The sequence below is a fragment of the Pungitius pungitius genome, chromosome 11 (assembly GCF_949316345.1).
Source record: "Pungitius pungitius chromosome 11, fPunPun2.1, whole genome shotgun sequence".
Lineage (NCBI taxonomy): Eukaryota > Metazoa > Chordata > Actinopteri > Perciformes > Gasterosteidae > Pungitius > Pungitius pungitius.
Genome location: NC_084910.1, coordinates 4528778 through 4551376, shown reverse-complemented (window position 1 = coordinate 4551376; position 22599 = coordinate 4528778). Strand labels below are relative to the sequence as shown.

The 22599-nt window shown below is 47.4% G+C and overlaps 1 protein-coding gene across 2 annotated transcripts; it reads left to right on the top strand.

Moving 5' to 3' along the window:
- Positions 1-332: 332 nt before the first annotated feature.
- On the top strand, positions 333-21484 carry klhl32 (kelch-like family member 32). 2 transcript variants are annotated; one of them, XM_037454545.2, is made up of 11 exons: positions 333-522; positions 2004-2125; positions 4374-4551; positions 8206-8313; positions 11588-11686; positions 14452-14667; positions 16772-17513; positions 17647-17705; positions 19672-19864; positions 21045-21139; positions 21301-21484. In XM_037454545.2, the coding sequence occupies exons 2-11, from the start codon at positions 2103-2105 to the stop codon at positions 21460-21462; spliced, it is 1875 nt and encodes a 624-aa protein (XP_037310442.1). In that variant the 5' UTR covers positions 333-522; positions 2004-2102; the 3' UTR covers positions 21463-21484. The 2 variants fall into 2 exon arrangements, with proteins under 2 accessions (XP_037310442.1, XP_037310441.1); XM_037454544.2 differs by having other exon boundaries at positions 4371-4551.
- The last annotated feature ends 1115 nt before the right edge of the window (positions 21485-22599 follow it).

Genomic DNA, 22599 nt, shown 5'->3' with positions numbered 1-22599 from the left:
TTTGCATGATATAAGGTATTCATGAAGAAATATAGCCCCACAATGTGATACGGGCTATGAATTGATAAAGGCTATTGTTGAAAATATACAGATCACTACAAGGAGCTTTTTTCTTATAAAACATGAGTGGAGCAGCCCTCAATTACAGTCACCTCAATGCGACTCTTCCTCATTTACTGCGGGAGATCCTACGAGGACCCCCGGGGTCCCCTGCAGGCGCGCATCGTCAGCGTACCGGCATTCACACAGCTCGCTGTGTCCCAATTTTCCACCTGGGGGCGCTGCATCCCCCTCCGTGTGCACATTCATGTGACTGCCGCGTAGAGGCGGGGTTATAATGTAACAATTTAGAAGCTACAGTGTAGCCAATAAAGTGTCCGCGACAACCGAGCGCATCTGCTCGCCGGTGCGCCCTTCTCGCCCCTCGCCCTGGATGCGAAAAGAGACCAACGCCGACCTCGGACATCAGATGACATTTGTTACGGAGGGGGACGGGACTGGATCATAACGCATTCGTATGAGGTGCGTAAGCTTGTGGCACATTAAGACCAGAGAGAGGGAGAGAGGGAGAGTCGAATACAGCAGATTCCTGCCAATCCGCACGGTGCTCTGTGTGCGTTTTAGTGTGGATTGTCTGCGTGCGCCATGTGATGGATGCAACAGGATTATTCTGCTCGTGCACGGAGGCGGTTGTTCGCCGACCCCACAGTTTGTGCAGCGAGGCGCTGGCTTGTTGCTAGGAGACCTTTTGACAGCTGGGGGAGCTTTTGGAAAGTGATAGTTAGGCTAATGCATTAGTGGCGTGTCTGCTTCTTTGGCAACCCAAACCTTCCCCAAAAGCCCCCCCCCCCCCCTCCCTCCCAGGTCCAGTTTGTTTTGCGCTGGGGAGAGATGCCCTTATGCGTGAAAAGACATTTAGCACTGTGTTTATTTCTAGTCTGAAGATTTCAGAAGGGAACAATGGTCCACTTGTTGTGTTTTTTCAGATTCTAGAGATATCTTCATTTATAGATTTTTCTGAGGTCAGTATTATACAGATATGCCAAAGAATCCCATGGTGTGGAACGTGTTGCTGAATATAATGGCATTTGCAATTTATACGCTTCCTATGGGAACATTTGTGGACACAAAGATAGAGACGGAGATCTCCAATGACAAAATGAGTAAGATAGCATGTCAGTCCTGATTTGCTCCCGTGGTGTATGTGTTAGATTTGATAGCGAGCGTATTTGCTTTGTTTCTCAGTCAGAACCACACAAAACCATATAGAAGCAGAAACGCGCAATGTGTGTTTTGGGTCTTTGGACTCAGGACCTTCTCCCCCTCATCAGTCGAGAGCAGTTGCCCGCGGCCATTCGTCTGAAGGTCACTCGTGAACAGATCGATAACTAGATCTCGCACACTAGATCTCAAGAGTAGCCAGTGTTACACTCGGCCCTGCCTGTGCACACTTAAGGTGAACCACATACATAAATGCATACACACACATACAGGCTGCTTCACATGAAACCGCCACATTCGAGGGCGAGTGAGAAGCATTATAAATCAGAGTAGCCAGAGCAGCGTGATGTCAGTCCATGCGTGTCGACCTCTGGTTCCCTCTTGTGCTCCTGGGTATTACCTCGCAGGAGACTCAGGGAGTACCAGATGCAGGTGTGTCTCACATTATGTCAAGGTTGTAGCTATCCCAGAAGGACTTGGTGTGATTTGGACCGCGAGCTTGTTTGGAGACTTGCCGAGCGTGTGTTATCCCCCTTCTATCAGAGTCGATATGCTGCCTGTGGCTATCACGGCGGCGACGCTGCACACAGAAAAGGCCTCAGAAGAACAGCTTTGACAATTGACAAAGTCAAGGCCGGGACCGGGGAGAGAAGGGACTAAGTCAGCATCAGGCTTGCCCGGGCGGCTGCACCCCCTTTCACACGTCGCACAGGAGGCTGTCACAGCGCGGCCCGGTCGCGTGGATGGATGAGTAAAGCTGACGTGCTGTTCCGTTCTGTCAGGCTGATGTATGTTCCCAGAGAGGAGACTGCAGTCCCCAGGAGCCACATAGCGCCTCTCCTACACCTCCACCGCCGTCTCGTCTTCTGTTGTCTGGCAGCATGCCTTCTGAACCCAGCCTCAGGTAAGGGCTTCATCCATATACTGCACAAGGCTTAAATGCAGAAATGTAAGTCGGCCAGTGCGCGTGCATTGACAAATGTCAGCGAATGTAGAGAAAGAGTTGCATGCTCGTGTCTTCCTGTTGTTTAGGCTGTGACCTGAGGAAGATCTATGTGAGATCCATGTGTTCTGTTCGGTGTGTGTGGCTCCCTGTCTTTATCATAACTTTTGAAATGATGCAATGGAGGTACTTTCTAGAGACCTCACAGTTCAAATAAACTAAAAAAGCTGGTTATGGATATTACCCTTTAACAAAAAAAAGGAAGTATTTCAACTTAAATCAGCAGGATAGCTGCTTTAATTGGCCATAATTCTGTATTTACTGAGGATTATTTTCAGCTATGGGTATGCTGCAGGATTGTGCATGTGGGATTGACTCCAAATAAGCTGCAGTGCCCATGAAACACGTTTCCGACTGCGATGGTACGGCTTATTTATGTGTGCACAGATCAAGATTTTCCGAATGTCAACGCGTTGGTGGTTTTCAGCAGCTACCACGAATCTCTCCAGAGTCAGCGGGACAAAGACCATGCTGCCATCACACTGCGGCTTGAAAGTGGTTATCTTCTTAGTAGTATTAAGCCTAGGGAGACAGTTGTATTATGCGCGGGGCGGCTTAGGATCAGGGGGCTGTCCTGTAATCACAAGGTTGGAAGTTTGATCCCTTCTGTCTGCATGTGGAAGTGTCCTTGAGCGAGACGCTGAAGCCAAAGCTGCTTCCCTTTTTGCACAGGGGAGCGAAACACCAGCCCACTTCTGCCACACACACTTAAAATGAGGTAAATGCAGAGGTCAAATACCATGGCTGTATAAATGAGGGTTGAGATTTTACGTTTAAGTCTTATGTTGTTGTTGGAGGTTTGATACAAATAACTTTGTTATATTACGGGAAAACAGCAAATGGTGCACAAAATGTTGACCTTTTACCCGTGCTATTTTTTCTAAATCAGCTTGCTACATCACAGACTATAGCTTCAAACTGATGAATGCTGTTAAAACAATATGTTCATGTTTATATCATTGTTTTCAGGGCTTCCACCACTCCTCACATCCCCATCGGCTTCTCTGAGTTGCTAACTCACTGTAATTTCCCTCCCTTCTTACCCAACACAGCAGTTGTGTCCTTTTCTCTCTGGGCCCTTCCCTTCCCTGCGCTGTCCAACCAGCCTGACTCATCACTCATCCTACCTCTGGCCAGTAGCGCTCACATGCACCCACCCACGTCAGCCATTAATTCCTCTGTTTTACCCGCCATCACCATTAAGGTGACAGAGCAGGCCCGCTTTGCAGACAGCAGCATTTAGAGTGCCGGCTGAAACTGTAAGGGCACACACAGACACTCTGGTGGACATGGCGTCATGCTGGTGGATGGATGTAAACCGGTGTAAGCCGGGAAGATGTGTCATAAAACCGGTTACATTAGCTGCTCTAGAGGTCCCACACAGTCAGTCGGTTCTGTGGCTAAATAATCTCACTTGAGAACTATGAGACACACGACAAAAGGCAGAAAGTGTTCAAGCGACGGGTCGTATTGGAAAGGTCCTTAATTTCATTGCATTCTTAGTAGAATTTCAAACATGAAAAATTACAATACATTTGCATAGTTACGCACCTTGTGGATATAAATAAAATAATAACTTCCCTTACTGTTATACCCATGTGAGGCTAGCACCACGTACAACTTACACAGGGTACTAGTGCAATGAAAACATTAACGTCAACACGAAATTAGAATCAGTATTTTGTTTCAGAAGAAACTGCTCTGCCATAAAAATATGAGAGAAAAAAATGATCTGAAATCCCAACCAGACTGGCTCTAGAGAGCTAGGGTACAAACCAATACCTGTGACCACAACATTAGCAGCTAAATGCTAATACCAGAGTGGCAACACGCTCAACATGGCAATGCTAATGCTGCCATTAATTGTTAGCATGCTAACATTAATCATCATTAATTAATCCAATGGTTGTTGAGATATTGGAAACTTTGCCCCGATTACTATAATTGCTGGAGTGATATAGCAGGAGTAGTGCTATTAATTTGTAAGATATTATTGCTAATAGTATTATTATCACTGTTATTAATAGAACCAGAGCTTTATCTCATCAACGAGTCAAGCAAGCGCAAACAAATGTTATATGTGTGTGTGTGTGTGTGTGTGTGTGTGTGTGTGTGTGTGTGTGTGTGTGTGTGTGTGTGTGTGTAGCAGCAGGGAGATGCTGACAGGACAGAGGCTCTGCCAGTCAAAGTCCCACCAGGACTCGGTCCTCGCTGCCCTGAACCAGCAGAGGAAGGACGGCTTGCTGTGTGACGTCACCCTGGTCGCCGGCGAGCAGAAGTTCCACGCCCACAAAGCCGTCCTGGCAGCATGCAGTGATTACTTCAGGGTGAGTCGTGCACCACATGGTCCACTCTGAAAATGCATCTGTTTGATGAATGAGGGTTTGTCTGTTGGATGATCCGTCTTTAGAATTAAACCCCTTGCTTTAGTCTTTCATGTGCTTTCATTGACTGATTTAAATATACTGGTGTGATAGAGGTGACATTGCCAACAGGGTTCCACGCTACCAACAAGAAAAAACATCTTGATTTTCGCATGCGTGGATGGTAAATCTTTTTTCGGCCCGAGATTAAAAGTGCCACAGCAGATCACCGTTCCCCATCCTGCACCTGGATGCTTCCCCAGTGTTTGGCTCCAGTCTGACCATGGGAGTTAAGAGAGGGGGCTTTGGGATGGACTCACGCTGCCAGACAGCCAGACAGGAGATTTGCCGAGATGGCGCCCACGGGGGAAAAGTGCACCGATGAGATTTGATTTAGGGACACCGAGCAGATCAGCAAGTAGAAATAATCCCTCTTGAATATGAGCGACAGATTAAACATGTCCAAGTTGTCCGGGGATTATTCCTCCTCCTGTATGTCTGTGTGTGTGTGTGTAGGTTATTTTTACTTGTCTCTGCAGAGAGTTGAAGGTGGGCGAGTCACACTCCTCTCCTTCCTTTATCTTGATCCTGTCCGCTATTGCTCTGCCTTTTATTGTAATTTGTTCCTTTAACTGCCGCACCTTAATGTCCGAGCCACACACAAGGATTATTAGATCAGCCTGCTACAGTAAGCAGGGAAAGTCACTCTGCCCCCCCCCCCCCCCATTCCTCTGTGGGGGCCTCACAACATTATCATCAGTTTGTCATTTGACTCCACTGCCGGGGTTTCATTTCGCTCATTTTCTGGGCAGATGAAAGTGGCTGGCTTTGTGAATATTGACTGTGTTTTCTCTCTCTCTGTGTGTGCCTCCTTCGGTCACACACACACACACACACACACACACACACACACACACACACACCCAGCAGGGATGATAGCACATTATCTAGTACGTTGAGGGATTGTAATGAAATACCTGACCAAGCGTGAGTTGTTTACCAGAGTCTTGTCCTGAACGTGTCACCTGCCTCTTCCAATGCCATCAAGTCACTAAGAGGTCTGAACGGCTCGGGGGGGAGATTCTCGGCTAAGATCAGTCACAGCAGCGCCACGCAGCAGCCTCAGGGAGAAGCACACACACACACACACGCACACACACACACACACTGAATCTCTCTTTTTTGCTCATACAGACAATGTTTTGCAAAAAAGGAGCCCTACAGGCAGGTAAGAACTCATCTCAAAAGCTATTATTGTCTGGAACGCTGTATGCCCAACCTGTCCTATGCCGAACTCTGTAATTGCTCTAATCTCTTCACGAGGACAGGGCTGTATCAAGATGGACTAAACAGTACTCCACCATCAGTCCTCTCCAATGTCGCTTGATTTGATAATGCCCCACTTCGAATTGATCCCAAGGTAATCTGCCCGTGAATGGAAAGACGTTCAGCCGTACATTCAGTGGTCCATAGAAAACTTTCATTTGTGCTTTTTTCCTTTCAGACATTTACAGGGCATAAAAAAACAACAAAAAAATGGTCATTCAAACTGGTTTTCTTTGTATTATTTAAGAAACATTGGTTTGGGAGAACAACACTAGGAGTGATGTAAATGAAGAATCGTTACCAGTGGAACTGTTACCAGTTGATTTACCTTAATTTTTCCTTGTTGATGTTTGAAGCCAAACATAAACATTTTGTGGAGACACCTGAGAGAAGGGATGTGTTCACATTTTGTAAAAGATCAGTGGTCATGCAGTTCGAAATATTCTTGAAAAGGTGTGTTGGTGTAATATTTAAGCAGCAGGAATAGGACTTCAGATGTTGAATAATGTCCTCCAGACTTCAATGGTTGATTCAATGAAATTATATTATTGGTATTTTTTTCGAGATGGGGACAGCACATATCACATCCTGTGCTTGGGGAGGAGGCACTTTTGTCGGTAAAGAAGGAGGCGTTTATTGCATTCCCACGTGGATCTGTACGGACACTGGAGGGTTTGTGCGTTGTGATGATGATTGAATGATACGCTTTTCTCTTCATCGACGTCACAGTCACCTGCAGATGTATTTTTTGCCACCTTGCGCTAAGCTTCGACATTCTTTTTTCTCTACTCTGACTAGCGTGGCCTTTCTCCAAGCCTTCACTTTAGTGGGTACAATGGCATCAATAACATCCCTAAATTGAGGGTTGAGGCTGTAACACAACTTGAGCCCTTGAAAGCTTTGCTTTTGTTTGTGTTATGATGGGGGGGCTGTGTCTTAGAATAAAGAATATTAGCACAAAATACCAGGAGCAGCTTCAGTCAGAAACCATTTATATCTTCCCATGTCTTCAAAAACAGGCTGCACCCCCACTGTAGAGCTCTCAGGGAGCTCCCTCTCACACACAACACAGGAGCAACCGTCTATTTACATGTTTTACTTTCTGCCTGCTTAACTCTCATGCACACATTGGACACAACTTAGCCACTTTCACACAAACACGCACACACACACACACACTGCAGGTTTAGCCCCAGGCCCTCCTGTGCTCGGCCAACCATTGGATTTTTAATTAGCGCAGCGGTGAATCGACGAGGCCGAGCTGTGAGGAGAGATGCGCAGGCCTCGGTTAAAGCTCAGCCGTGCCCTCCAGTCCACCCTGTCTCCCACAGCACCTCTCACAACACACAAGGGCCCCTGCGTTAGAGGAAGGGTCGGGGGTTGGCGCCTCTTTAAAGTTCACGGGTGCTGTGCTATCAGGGAACCACCCGATGAGTTCGGTTTTCTCGTGACGGAATGAGCCGCTTTGCTAGCTGTTCGGCCCGAGGCTCTTTGCGCTGTTACACACAGGTTTTTGGGTGGAGATAGTGCAGAGTGACTGGCGCTGTGATTAAAAACATACAGGAAATTACAAGTTAGGCAGATCACTATCCTAAACTACTGTGGAGAGAATTGTCTGAATCAGATGGATTTGCTTTTCATAAGCAATTCATTCCCCCACAATAATATAAACCCTAAAGGCTTCTTAACCTTGAGAGGAGACAGTCAGAGCAGATCTTCGCCGTAGCCGCACTTGACCCCTCAGCCTCCGGTCACTCCGAGTGCGCGTGCTGACGATCCGTGGCTCCTTCGTCCCCTCGTGGTGCCACAGACGGTGAAACACACAGACTGCTTGATTTTGGCCGCGTGCCGTGCACGTGCGCACGCCTGCAGGCGCGTTCCAGCGCATGTGACACAAGGCGGTGAAAGACAGAGGGCCTGTGTAACAGAAAGTACTGATTGTGCTAATTATTTCGGCCCACCTCCGGGGCCCAGGCAGGCCAATCAATACAGAAAGGCCCCGAGGATGTCTGGCAGGTTTAGATGGACTGCGATGCTGTTTTCATCAGCATGTGCACATGCAAATGCAATTTCTCAGTCTGTTGATGCTGTATCAAGTTACATATGTAATACCATCAGCCTACAGAGTCATCCAAGCTGGGTTGAATTTGATCATTGATGGGATCGTTGGTCTTTGCTGTTCCGCGGCCCATATTTAGTTTTTTCTTTTCAAACCAAAGACACTAAAATGGCAGATCCAATGACTCTGTGTTGGTTTTCCCTCAGCTAAAAGCCAAGTTTTTGTGTCTTCAGGCTATGTTCAGCTTGTGCATGGTGGAGAGTGAGGCAGACGAGGTGACTCTGCAAGGGGTGACCGGCGTTGGACTGAAGCACGCTTTGGACTTCGCCTACACTGGGCAGGTGAGCACTAGAACCCGTCACACGAGCCCCTTTCACTGGCAATGCATCCTACTTTAAAAACACAATGGTTTGCATGTAAAAATGCTCGGATTCAGAGCACTAATAAAAACAAGTACTTGCAGTTACAAGATATATAGTAGTGCTGTAAAACCTGGGCACAGAATCTATCGTAATGTTAAGAGCAATGTGGAGGCATTAAAAGTGCTTTGAGTCGAATTAAGTGAATCTTCAAGCTACTGGAGTTTATTATCAGTGTTGTATTTCCCTCTAAAAAGCATTTAAAGACGAAATGTAAATATCCAACTAGTATGAGTTGAATGATTTAGTATAATTATCATTAGTTACAGTAGTTAGTTTCATCAATTACAAATATGTCACCAAAAATAAATCAAAACAGGACATATGCAGATTAGCACTTTGATCTTTGCAGCATTGGACTTCCACAGCAACGTGCCTTTGGAAACATTTTTATCCAGCTGTTTGCAGCTGAATGTCATTCAGGGATCCGAACAAGAAACACGGATCGATTCAAGGAGGCAGAAGTAAAGAGGGGCAGCATCCATTCTAAAGCAGCAACGTGGTCACTTCAACAAAGCATCATTTGCGATCTTTTCTAATATCCTTTTTTCTTAACTTCAGTTTCCGGCGACGCTCAGTCCAAAAATGCCGCCTAGCGGCTTAGGCAGCAGGCTCGAGAGGCCGGAAACTTTGTAATTACTCCTAATTTTATTTCCATAGTGGAAATGAGCAAAGAGGGAGCCGGTTAGGCAGCCTAAGTAGGTCAACAGCAGGACTGCGAGCCGCCCTGCTTTGGTTGGCTCGGAGCCTCCGTCCGCCCAGTGGAGATGATAGCAGATGAGATGAGGGCAATATGCTTATCTCCCACACCGTGAATAATGACCTACTAAAAAACCCTTCAGCCACATGTCATAGGCCGACGTGGGGGGTCGGTCCGGGCCATGCTCTCAGCCCCCGAAGTCAAGTTAGTGACTCGGACGACATTTCCAGTGCACGCCAAGACGACAGCGGCCATCGCGAAACCACTTCGACAAATGCAGTGCTGTCACCCACAGACAAGACCAGACAGTACATCTCTGCATTTCTCCCTCGTAAAGAAGGGGCGATGCGAAGCCTACAATGGCGCGGATCTTAAACTTTTGACTCCTTTCATTTCCTCCTTCTCCTCCAGGGCGCAATCCACCTGGGTTTGCAGGAAATGAAAAGGAGGGAACAACTTCCAACGATCTGTTTACACGAATGCTGAAGTGGGCAAAAAGTCATTAGGTCCAAAATGTTTTTTTTTTCTTTCACAAGTTGACAGTAAGCTGACAAACCGACGCGGGGAATGAACCTGTACATTTTCAACACAGATTTGTTCTGTCAAATCGGGAGCTGCCTTTTGGTGTTCTCAAAAATCCCCCCAAAAAAGGCCTGAGCCATAAAATGACACCTGGGAAAGCTGCATAGCGATCGGCGAGGGAGACAAATGGCGAAGTCGGCTCTGCAGCTATGTGGGGCAGCGCTGCTCAATGGATTATCAAAGGTTTGTCCCTGCCCTTTAAAAGCAAAGCGCGTTTTGTTCGGAGTAGGTGAATCCGCCGCGTTAGAGGCAACCCGGGGCATGTTTAGTCTGATTGGCCTGTTATTCCAATGATTCAGAGAACATTTGACTCCATGTAGTTTGGTCTGTGTGCTGGGAATAGAATATGAAAAGGCAGCTAAGCCTCCATCGAGTACACAGTGTGCTCCCTGGCACTGTCAGGTGGCCGTATTACCGGGCTTTATGTTTCATATGGCTGGGTAATATGGAGGAAACAGAAGCAGGCTTTTCAGCAGATCATTATAGCTGCTTTTCTGTCAGCTCAACGGGACGCATTTTGGCAGAATCAGTGCCGAAATACGAGCTGGAATATGCTCGCTGGACCCAGTCTGTCACAATCATTCGCTCCGTCTCAACTTCACCATCTAACATATTTTAAATATCCTGGCGTGTAAACAGAGCTCTCAATGATTGAAAAAGAAAGAAAAGAAAAAGGGATGATGAGTAATAAAAAAAAGAATTAGAGGATAGTGCTTAGCTTAGCCAGATGGGTTTGAACAGGTCCCACTGCACACATTATTAAGAAAACACATTTGGGGCCCTCACACAGACAACGTCTCTAAGGTTCTAGGGAAAGGCTTGTTGATGTCTCTTGTTTAGAAGATAGGGACCTATAAACCTTTAAGGGGTGTGGCTTAAAATGTCCAGACACTTAACTTCCAAATCACTTGGCCTGTCCTCACTAAATGTGTAGCATATTTCCACATTGCATCCCCACATTTTCATGCTTTAAAATAATAATAAACCCCTGCTATGTACATTTTTGGAGATTCTGTCTTTACATTGATTAAAATGTATCAAAGCCATGTTTCGTGAAAGGCTGTGGTATGACTGGTTCTCCTTTAATGAGAAACTTGTGGCTTTGCTTGTTGGTGCAATAGAAAGGAGATCAATGTCCATCTTTGTGCATCCAATTCGCATCAGATTTAAAAAAGAGTGTGCGTCTGCATAGGAAGCGCCATCCAGCGGTGGACTCTGGTATTAGAATTTAAAAGTGATCGGGCGCTGTAGAGGACACACTTATAATTTTCAGAAATGAATCTAGGGGCCTCTCCGAATGAGAGCATCCCTGTTCTAAACTTTAAAATAACCAACAATACTCTAAGACAGAGATAGGCAAACTGCTCAAACTAGTATTGAGACACAAATATGATCGTAGGTCTTTAAAATATGATAAAACCCAAACATCCAATTGTACTTACATGTATGACAAAGAAAAGTAAATACCGCTCTCATTTAAGAAGCTGGAGTTTGGTGTTATCCACAATACAACAGTTTCCAATTAATATTCAGAAATCAGTCACTTAAATCTCTGGCAGCATAAGGCCAAACAGGGAAAAGGATTTGTTACTCCCAAGATACTTCCATGAAAAACAAATATCAACTTTCTATCCCCTGAATACCGGATCTTCAGGGGACCAGGAATATCTGTACCAAATGTCACGGATATCCATCATGTTGAGATTTCTCACTCAGAACCAAAGTCCAACCGACGTTGTCTCGACCCACTCGAAAAACATTGTTGAGAGGAAAACAAAGATTCTCAACTATATTAATATTTCCATGAAGTTATTCTTATTCCTATGTTTTATCAAACCAAAACGCTTCAAGGCAATGAGCCTGATGACGAACCGCAACCCTACTGCAGTGAGTGACCCTGTTGTCTCCGGGCAGATCCTGTTGGAGCCAGCGGCGATCCAGGACGTCCTGTCAGCAGGGAGCCACCTGCAGCTGCTGGAGCTCCTCAGTCTCTGCTCCCACTACCTCATCCAGGTAAGCACTCACTCACACATAGCTCTTATCAGGTCAATGTAAATCCTGTAATATCATGGAGTTCCACTCTGCAGCGAATACCAAGAAAATAAACAGACCACTATTTTTTTTTTTTTTCTATTTATGCGATATTCCACAAAAACCCAAAACATAACATGTATTGTAACATCAACTATATTAGTGTCCGTCCCAATTCTGTGTTTCTTCGGAGAGAATCAGGTCCATATGATTCATTTTAAATTGTGTCATTGATGCGTGGCTAACCTTGGCTAAAACGGACATGCCTCAGGTGTGTGTAACCCTCACGCTGCGTCCTTAAGGTCGCATTCGTTGACCGCACACGTCACTTCCGCTGCGACTTGCGCCTGTCCCATTCCGAGCACGGTCGGGGGACGCAGTCCTCCACGAGCCGATTTGGAGGGCACATGCGATCTATCCTTTGGGGCCCAGCATATCCCAGCATGCAGTGCGGGCCGACGAGCATTTCGTTTATTCAGGACAGAGACAGGTGATCCGACATCGGGGAAGAGTTCACTTTTAAATGTAACGTTAAGTAATATATTTCAATCAAATATCTACCCATATAAATGTTATAATATATACAGTAACATCCCATTTGGTTTATGAAATCACTTAAGTTACGTGACGTTGGTAACCGATGTCGTGTTTTTAAATACACATCAGACGCTAGAATAAACTGCTCTTGGTGGTTAACTCACACATCAGCCCGTAGTTATTAGTGGAAAGTCACTTCAATGACTTAAGGTTAACTTTCACACTTTAGAGGTTGATGCTGTGATGGTTTTATATATAGTTTATACTTCATATTATGAACAGAAATGGATCAAAGTGAGCTCGGGCAAGTCATGAACCTGAAATATCTCTTTCTAAGTCAGTAACGTTACAGAATAAATACTCAAAGAAACAGAACTTCCTTTGCTCCTTTTGGTTTCTATTGTTTTATGAACTAACTTTACATTTCGTTGTGTTATGGAGTCAGGAGGAAGCATCAAGCTGAAGGAGAACGATGTGTGTGTATTGACATTAACCTGCTGTAGCGTGGACATATTTTGTAATATTTTACACTTAAAATAGAAAGAAAAAAAGAAAAAGTATTTGCACACAAGTCAATAAATGTGTTTGCTGTTGTCGTTTTTATTGACAACAATGATGGAATCTCCTCTGCCTTAAGATTGCAATATTACTTTTATCTGAAAGTAATTATAAATTAACAAATAAACTAACAAATTTGTACTTACAAACTTGTTTGCAAACCAAGAGATTACTCTCCAAACAGTTTTTAATGAAGACACAACCCTTCATAGGCCACCTGCTCTGCTGAACTATTCCTACAAGCGAACATCACAGCAGTTTGGTGTCAAAAGTCAATTTGTGTGGATAAAAATAAACAGTTGTGTGTGTGGAAATTCAATGACCAATATGTTCTCTAAACAACAGTTGAGTGTAAATCCTCCCCCGCAAGGTGGTTACAGGTCAGATACGGTGTGCTGCTCCAGGGCACTTAATCGGGGTGGATACTTGTCAGCCAAGGTGCCTCCTGAACGAGGCCCCCCTGCTGTTCTTTATCCCAGAAGCCGAGATAGATCTGTTGGATTCCTCTGGGTACGCGGCCAAAAGCTGCTGCACCTAAAACGAGTCGAGTTCATTGCAGACCAGTCACACAGCAAGGTATCTGATGCTCAGTGTCCCCCCCCTCAAGCCTCAATGCCTTTTGCCGTGGTTTCACTTCATTACACACAGTAATAATTACATTTCATCTTGAGCATCTACAATCCCTGCCACCAGACCAGATCATGTTTTTTATACTCTATTGTACCCATCGACGGCAACTCAGCTCAAATGGGCCATCTGGTGGTCCAAAAAGTTTCGGCTCTGTTGGTGCACGGAGACCTGACTGATACTGACGATAAACTGATACAAAACTCCTTAAGATTACTGTTTTTTTTGCTTCACCCGGTTCCACTGCTTACATCGTTGTTTGCATAACATGCATCAGCTGACTGCTTTACTTGGTATGTGGTTCGAGTGCATAGTGGGCGGTGAGGCCGGAACAATAACATTGATTTTCCAATTCACGCAGCACCAGTTGATTGACAAGCAAATGCATCAGATCCTCCTCCTCCTCCACCGATGTGCAGAATTCAGTGAATTGAATATTGAATAGGTGATTGATACCAGCCTGGCCGTGTGCAGCTCTTATTTGAAGTGATGTATTATCATCATTCAATGAGGAACTCTGATTTGGTTTATTTCCTGATCCTCAGATGTTTCTAAATGAAATATGCACCATAGTCACTTATTTCTGTAAAATAGCAGTGCAATGCTAAATGTTCTAGGTGTAGGTATTATATCACCACAGGTTGAGCACCAGTAATCTTCTGCCTGTGCTGAAGGACGGCCAGCAGAGGGCAGTCTTATTCCACCAGTCGGGCTTTGATGTATTTTATTTACCTCCTTTCCTCTCTACAAACAAACTAATTTATACTATGTTATGCCCGACCCACAGGTAACAAAGTCATGTAACAATCAGCAATGACCGTGAAGCTCTTTTATGCGGGTGGCGAAGAAGATATCTGTAAATGCGACAAATTCTTTCAAAGTCACGGCAAAAACGAATGACTGAATGAAGCCTCTCATGAAAATTGCGAGAATTCTAAACACGCCTCCGAACCGAATCACAACAACACAGCAACCGTTCCGGTGAACAAGCACTCATTTGCATGGTCTGTGGACGTGCCCCGCAGGAACTGAGCAGCGTGAACTACCTGGAGCTGTACCGCGTGGCTGACCTGTTCCACCTCCCCGCCCTGGAGGAGGCCGTGGTGGACTTCCTGGTGGAGCATCTGTCCGAGCTGAGCCACAGCCGGCAGGACGAGGCCCTGCAGCTGCCTTACCGCCTGCTGAGGGAGGTGCTGAAGAGCGACCGCCTCACCTCCCTGAGCGAGGAGGAGATATGGAAGGTACTGGGAGTGTGTGTGTGTGTGTGTGTGTGTCTTTCCCGCCCCATTATAGACTTGAGGATGCAGTATCGAGTTGTTAAAGTGTCGGCGCGCAACCCTCTCCACTTGTGAATGTTAACAAATAGCACCGAACCATTGTGCGCGCTCGTGTAGTGCAGTGTAGGACACGGACCAATGAGCTGCACGTCGAACACGCTCGGCTGAGGACGTGCCACGGGACCTTTTGGACCGTGCGCTCGCCGGCCCGTGCCCCCTTGTTGCGAGCGTGCACGTTGTGCATGGAGTTCGGCTTGCAGACTTACTGTTTTGACTGTTCATTTGCACCAATCAACCCCCCCTCCCCTCCCCTCTCTCTCTCTCTCTCTCTCTCTCTCCCCCCTTCTCTTCTCTGATTAGGCCCACCGCGGCTCCATCAGGGCCCCAATCCCCCAGCTGTCACTCGGCCGCCCGTCTGATTGAAAACAATCAGGCCTCTGATGGCACAATTACCCTGACCCTTTAGCCAGCCGCCGCCGCCATAATCAGCCTCTGATTAGGCTGCTTTGGGCCTCCTTCACTTCGCCCAGAAGGTTAATTTGGGCATCAGACGGAAGCGAACGGCAAGCGGGGGCCGTCGTCCTAAAGGGGTGAAGAGGAGGAGGGGGGGTGGGGGGGGGGGGAGACGGCGCACGCCAATACCGCGCCGATACAGCTTGGCAGTCAATCATCGTCACTCAGAGTTTTCTTACAGACCCTCACGCTCTGGAAATCACATTTTCTCTGGCTTTGTCCCCTCCCCCCCCTCCCCTTTCTTGCAATCCTTCGCTGTGTCTTTCTTCCCCCCCACCCCTCCCCTTACCTCTCTTCCTCACTATCTCTCTCTCACACACACACACACACACACACACACACACACACACACACACACACACACACACACACACACACACACACACACACACACACACACACACACACACACACACACACACACACACACACACACATTCTCTCTTTCTCTCTCTGTGCGAAGGGGAAGGAGGGAGAAGGAGTTGATTTATTCTGTGCCCCGAGGAAGTTGCGTGATGCAGCGTGACCTTCACAGTCAGCTGCCGTAGTGCACGGACGCGCACACACACACACACACACACACACACACACACACACACACACACACACGGGTGCGCTCTCTCTCTCACTCAGAAACACACATATACTGTCACTTCAGAGCAGAGAGAGGCGGGGTGAGCGCCGGAGAAAGGGAGGTGGAGACAGGAGAGTGCCACAGATAGCATTAAAAGACAACCCTGACTTGCATGTTTTCGAGAAAATATTCACAACTTTAGAACGTGATTGAGGAGATATAAAGCGAGCGCTGCTCAGCACACGCTCAGTATTTCTTCTGCGTCGTATAGCAAATCCTGTGTTTTTATCTCTGGTGTGATGGCAGGAATCTGCTCCCCTGCCCCCCCCCCGAAGCTTGTTCTCATTCTGCTGGACCAGTTTCTCCATCTGTGCATTAAAAAGCACTTTGTTTTCCCCGCGATGCTGTGGGTCCATCTCCAATCATCTCGCCCACGCTCACACCTCGTCGCAACTAAATAACCCTTTCATCGCTATCAAGTTCAATTAAATACTCAACCCAGTTGGCCTGCATTTAACCGAGGGAGGCGCCTGTGGATATTTACGGCGTGTATATTGAATGCTGCTGATCAGTGCGTATTTGTGTGCGCTTTGGTGTGTGAGCTGTGTATGTTTGCAGTGCCATCGGGCCTCAGTCTTGCCCTAATAGCATAAGAGTGTAGAAAAGGGAAATATGATTAGCAGCCTAGGCCGGTTTTCTTTCTTCTTTTGGCAGGCAGAAGGTGGAAACAGGAGTCATCTCCTGACCATCCCTTCACTTAGAAATCATATTGATTTCGTTTAACTTGTTTTTACAAATAATCATAGTAATAAAAAGAGGCAAAGCACCAAGAAGTATCCCAGTTTAAGGGAGTAAATGATAAATACCACAATGAAACAATAACTTCAAACTGTTGAAATATATCTGTTGAGTGGATACTGAATTGAAAACAAGCCCTTTTTGTGAAGTCACTCAGTTCTTCTCTTCTCCATCGGCATTCAGCTGGTCGTTCTGTGGCTGGACCACGACTGCCGCCACCAGTACGCCGACGACCTGCTCCAACACGTCCGCTACGGCCTGATGGACGTCCCCACGCTGCACCACCTCGCCCGCAGCCACTCCCTGGTCCAGTCCAGCCCGACCGCCGCCGCCCTGGTGGAGGAGGCCCTGGACTACCACCACGCCACCTTCGCCCAGCCCCTCCGCCAGTCGGCCCGCACCAGGCCCCGCTTCCAGTCCCTCACCCTCTACATAGCCGGCGGGCGGAAGCGGGAGGTGAGCAGGGTCAAGGAGCTTCGCTACTTCAACCCGGCCACGCAGGAGCACGTGCGCGTCGCCGGCGGGTCCAACTGGAGCGAGCTGGCGCCCATGCCCACCGGGCGCAGCCACCACTGCGTGGCCGTGATGGGCAACTTCCTGTTTGTGGTGGGCGGGGAGGTGGAGCACGCCACCGGGAGGACATGCGCCGGCAGGACATGCGCCGTGAGGACCGCGTGCCGATACGACTCCAGGGGAAACTGCTGGACCGACATCGCCCCCATGAAGGCCTGCAGGGAACACTTTGTGCTGGGCGTGCTGGGCCAGTACCTGTACGCAGTGGGGGGCAGGAACGAGCTGAGGCAGGTGCTGCCCTCGGTGGAGCGCTACTGCCCCAAGAGGAACAAATGGATGTTTGTACAACCCTTCGACCGCTCGCTGTCCTGCCACGCCGGCTGTGTGGCCGACAGCCTGCTGTGGGTGTCAGGTACAGGAAGGATGGAGGGAGGGAGACGGGGTCCAGATGCTCAGAACACACTCGTGCACGTGCATGACCTTTACCTAGGGATAGGCTGTGCTCTCTGAACAGAGTCCAACGTGTTGCTCCTTTTGTGTTACAGGCGGGGTGACAAACACAGCTCAGTACCAGAACCGACTGATGGTGTACGACCCAGAACAGGTAACTGTGACGAGACCTCCCACTATGTATCTGTATCAGTACTCCTAGAGTGTAGTATTTTCCATTACTGACGACAGTATTCCAGAGCATGCAGTTGAGTTTGATGCCTTTAAATCAACGGTTCCATGGTAACGATGGACAAAATAATAGTGTGAAATTATGAGTGACCCACAGAAATGTAAAAGGTGCAGTTCCCTTCGGTTCTATGGAATCTCTTTCAGCCTTTTCCAGCCCGCTGTCTTGGTTTTACGGCGTGAAAACTTTACTGTTTGGGTTCAGTCTCACTGCTCTGATCCCACAGGGATGTAGTCAGCCTTCGTTTGGACATAAGTGTCGTCGCCATCTTGGCTTTTTGCAACCAGAGGTGACACAAGAGGGTGGAGCTAAGTAGGGCAACAACAATACCGACCCAAAATGTTAATTTTCATGAAATAAAAACTGACTGGTTGGTTTGTTAGAGACCTGTCAATCACAAGGTAGTCACGCCCTGGTTACTTCGAACTAAGTAAACCTTAATAAGTGAACATCATGCTGTTTTGAAGAAGACTTGAAATGAGTGCTTGAGAACATACACTTATGTTTACAGTGTTTACATAATAAAGAAGTACAGTCACTTCTATCCAAACAGCATTATTTTTTGCAAACAGATGATTTGCCCCCTGTTGGCCATTTGAGATACTACACCTTAAAGACGTATCATCATTGGCTCCCTTTGAGGTTCACTGTTCCTTGGTGTACTCCACAGACGTTTGGAGCAGCTTGCAAACCGTCATCAGGGTCCAACACAAACGTGTTGGTCTGATGTTCTCAACACTACTAGTGTTGCTATAGTGAAGAAAAAAAACTTGCTTTTCCTTCTTTATGCAAGTCTGTGGCTCCCACGCTAATTCGGTTCTTTGGGCTATATAAGTAACATACTATTTAAAAACAATAATTTTGCTTCAATGCAAGAATAATGGCCCTTTTCAAAAAAAGAAATGCAAACACTGAGATGGATTACACAACGGGCAGGTGTCAAGGAGCTGCCAATTGATTTTCACACCATATGGAAACCGATGGCATCGTAGAAAATCTTATTTTATGATACAACCCACAGGACCGTACGGTATTTGGGATTTGTATCGCTAGTACTGCAATGTATAAATGTGACTGTAAAGCCTATACTACTTCTCCAAGTTGACCACCTTTCTATCCCAACTGTAAAGCAAAACAATGCTATGTGTGCGGTTGCAGCCTTGATGAACCGTGACAATCCAACACTGTTTCTGTATCTGTAAATCTCACAGCTGTCTGATTGTGTTATGTACAAGCGCCAGCTGTTAAAGAGGGCTGTATGTACCGCGGAGGTATGCGCTGTGTGCATACGCAAATATAAGTCGCACATCCATATGGGCCTGTGTGTTTGTGTGCGTTGTAGCGTGGGGGGGGGGGAGTGAGGGTCTCATTTGTATTCGCCATGAATCTACATTCACCTGCCAGAGCAACAGCAACCCCCCCACCCACTCTACCCTCAACAGATGGCCACCCGTCAGCTCCCCACACACACACACACACACACACACACACACACACACACACACACACACAAAATAAGCTTGGTGAAATGAGCAGGGATCCTCGGTGTAAAATGGAGTGGCTGAAACATATGATTAGAAATAGGGAAGGAAGTCATTAGTACGAACCAGAGCGCCAGTGTCACGTTATTTATCCAGCGCTGAGCATACATCAATTACCCATGCATGGATATGCTTAAATATTAATCTTCCTATTCATCCTTTTTCCCTTTGCACCCTCTCTGTTTCTCTCGCTCCCTCATACCACGTCTCACCTGCATCTAATCGTTTACCTCCTCCCTTCCTTCACCACTTTCCTTCCTCACCCTCCATCTGCTGTCCCCCGCCCCCCCCCCCCTGCCCGTCCACCACCTCCTCCTCCTCCTCCTCCTCCTCCTCCTCCTCCTCCTCAGGACCAGTGGCTGGCCCGCAGTCCCATGCTGCAGAGGCGGGTGTACCACGTCATGGCGGCGGTGAGGAGGCAGCTCTACGTGCTGGGCGGCAACGACCTGGACTACAACAACGACCGCATCCTGGTCCGCCACATCGACTCCTACAACATGGACCTGGACCAGTGGACGCGCTGCTCCTTCAGCCTCCTCACGGGTGGGCCAAGTGAAGGCGCACACACACACACACACACACACACACACACACACACTGGGGAAGATCAATCAGTTGATAGTGACCATTTAATCAACCCCTCTGGACTGCACGTGTAAGGTAGATTAAAACATAGTTGGACATCATGCTCAAAACAGTCTGGGGAACAGTGATACTTATTGACTTTCTCGCGGCGACAAGCAGATGATGAGATTGATACCGCGCCGACATCCGCTGCTTCAAGTGAGCGGAGAAGAAAGTCCTCCGGTCTGCTGTAAGTGAGACACGGCACTACGCCGAAAAGAGAGCTCCGTCCACCCAGAGGGAGAGAAACAGATTCATATTCCATAGCAACCTTACGTGAACGGTCACATTATGTAAATGTGGGTGAATACTTTGGAACCAACCTTTTTTTTTTGCTCTAGTTGAGCTATTCTAAAGCCATATCTTTTATACAGTGTGAGCACGAGAACAAGTGACTGCTGTTCGTAGTGATAATCGTAGTGACTGAAGTTCCCCACAGCTTCAAGGAGCCACCTCCATCATGGATGCAACAGGGTGTAGAGCATTGAGCAGCTGGAGATCCAGAGGTTCACATCAGAAGTTGACAGAAAGTAAAAAGTAGAGTGACTATAGTCGCGGTCGATTATTCCATTAAAGGCCTTGAGAAGACACAAATAATTTGACGATTGATGTAGGGTTGCTGTTTATGTCACCAGGTCAATTCAGTCTGATTCAACCACACCGTGATGAAGTACATGAGCTGACCTTTGATCACTTTCTTTCAAACCTCGTCTCGGAATCGCACTCTTTGTAGTGAACATTTCATGTTAGAAACACTGATTAATGCAACACAGAAACATGTCGAACAAAGCTCTCTGCTTCATATCCCATAATGCATCCCCGCTGCTTGTGAGAAGGGCGGCGGGAGACCGATGCAGTGGAAACACATGCATGCTCGTGACCCGTGGGCATCCTGCAGCCACAGCCTCCAGGCTGATGGAGGTGGGTTGGAGTAGCACCTAAATCAGCCTGGACCTACGCCGCGCATAAGCTGCAGAGTAGTCATGTTCCCGTCAATTCATGCCTTGAACGAACGCTCGGCGGGTTTGAAGTGCAGGAGGCTTTGCCATTCCAAACCCGGCCGAGTGAAGCATTGCGTCGGCTCTCTGTCCCCCTGCAGGTCAGAATGAGTCCGGGGTGGCCGTCCACGATGACCGGATCTATGTGGTTGGAGGATACTCCATTTGGACCAACGAGCCTCTGGCGTGCATTCAAGTGAGCGACGGGGCTTTTTTTTTTACATTCATTTAGATTCAAACCTCACAGACACTGGGATAAGAATTCAGGTATTCTGTTGATCGGATTGATCGATCGAGTGGCTGAACATAAAATAATACGCGTCAAACCCAAACTGATACCAATGTCCCGTTCTCCAGGTGCTGGATCTGAGCACAGAGGGGAAGGAGGAGGTTTTCTACGGGCCGACGTTGCCATTCGCCTCCAACGGGATAGCGACTTGCTTCCTCCCGGCTCCTTTCTTCACCTGCCCCAACCTACAGACTCTACAAGTGCCCCATCACAGGATCGGTGCGGTTTAAACCCCAGGGACACCCCCCCCCCCGTCCCCCCGTCCCCCCGTCCCCCCTCCCAAAATGACGTACCTCCTCACAGCGATCCTAGTGGAAGCCGGCATGTGGCGTCACAGGAGGGACACAGGGACTTCGCCGAGACCTCAGATGTCATTTTCATGCGTTCCTGAGACACAAGAGACGCAACGTTTCTGCAGGCTTCAAGCAATCGAAAAAGAAAAAAAAAACAACAACAAGCAGCTGCCACAATACAGCATACATGTTGTATTTACCCAAAGACTGAGAGCCTCCATAGGGATTCGTTCCCTAAGAAAACGGGAACAAAACAAGTGACTTCAACAAACTGTCCTCTTTCTGACCTGTGAAGGGTTTAAGAGATTCTCTTTTTATTTTCAAAGCTGAAATCACTGTAGACCACTTTGGTGGCCTGACAAACATGTGCATATGGAGGACCGTTTCCTCATTAACTCGCATGCATTTAGAAACTGCAGGCCGTGTTGTGTTAACAACCATGTCATTTTTTTTTTTACCCTTCAAATAAGGTAAAAAAAAATGTTTAAATTCATGTCTGTCGCCATCCAGAGAATGTCTTAAAAAAAGGGTTTATACAATGTTCAGATAAAAAAAAAAAAAAAAAACACACTAACCCAAAGCACGTAAACATCCCATTGCACAGAAGAATCTAGGGCTCATTTTCAGAATAAAAAGGCACATACATGTATGTAGAATGCATTCTATGGGGGGGGGGGAAGGTGAGCCAGCAGAGGACTAAACACTAATTCAAAGCCTCACTCCTGGCGCCTTTCTCCGATGTCGCCGGGCAGAGGAATGCATTGCTGATGAAGGGACAGAGCACGTCCACCTTTGACACGCAGCAACAGATTACGGGACCTGGCTGATTGTGGGAGACAGGGGGGGGGGGACTTTGGTGCAAGCTGAAGCTGCATCTCCAGAGATGGCTGCGACTTGGCAGGACGATAGTGAAGTGGAACAAACAGTACTGCTCTGTTTTTTTTTCCCTGGTTCCCTTCCTACTGAACCCACGACTCTCATCGGATGCGCGAGCCAACCGGGCAGAGAGCGATCCGCCACATGACGGTATGAGCACGGACAAGCTCTGCTCACGCTTCTCACTACGCAGCTGAA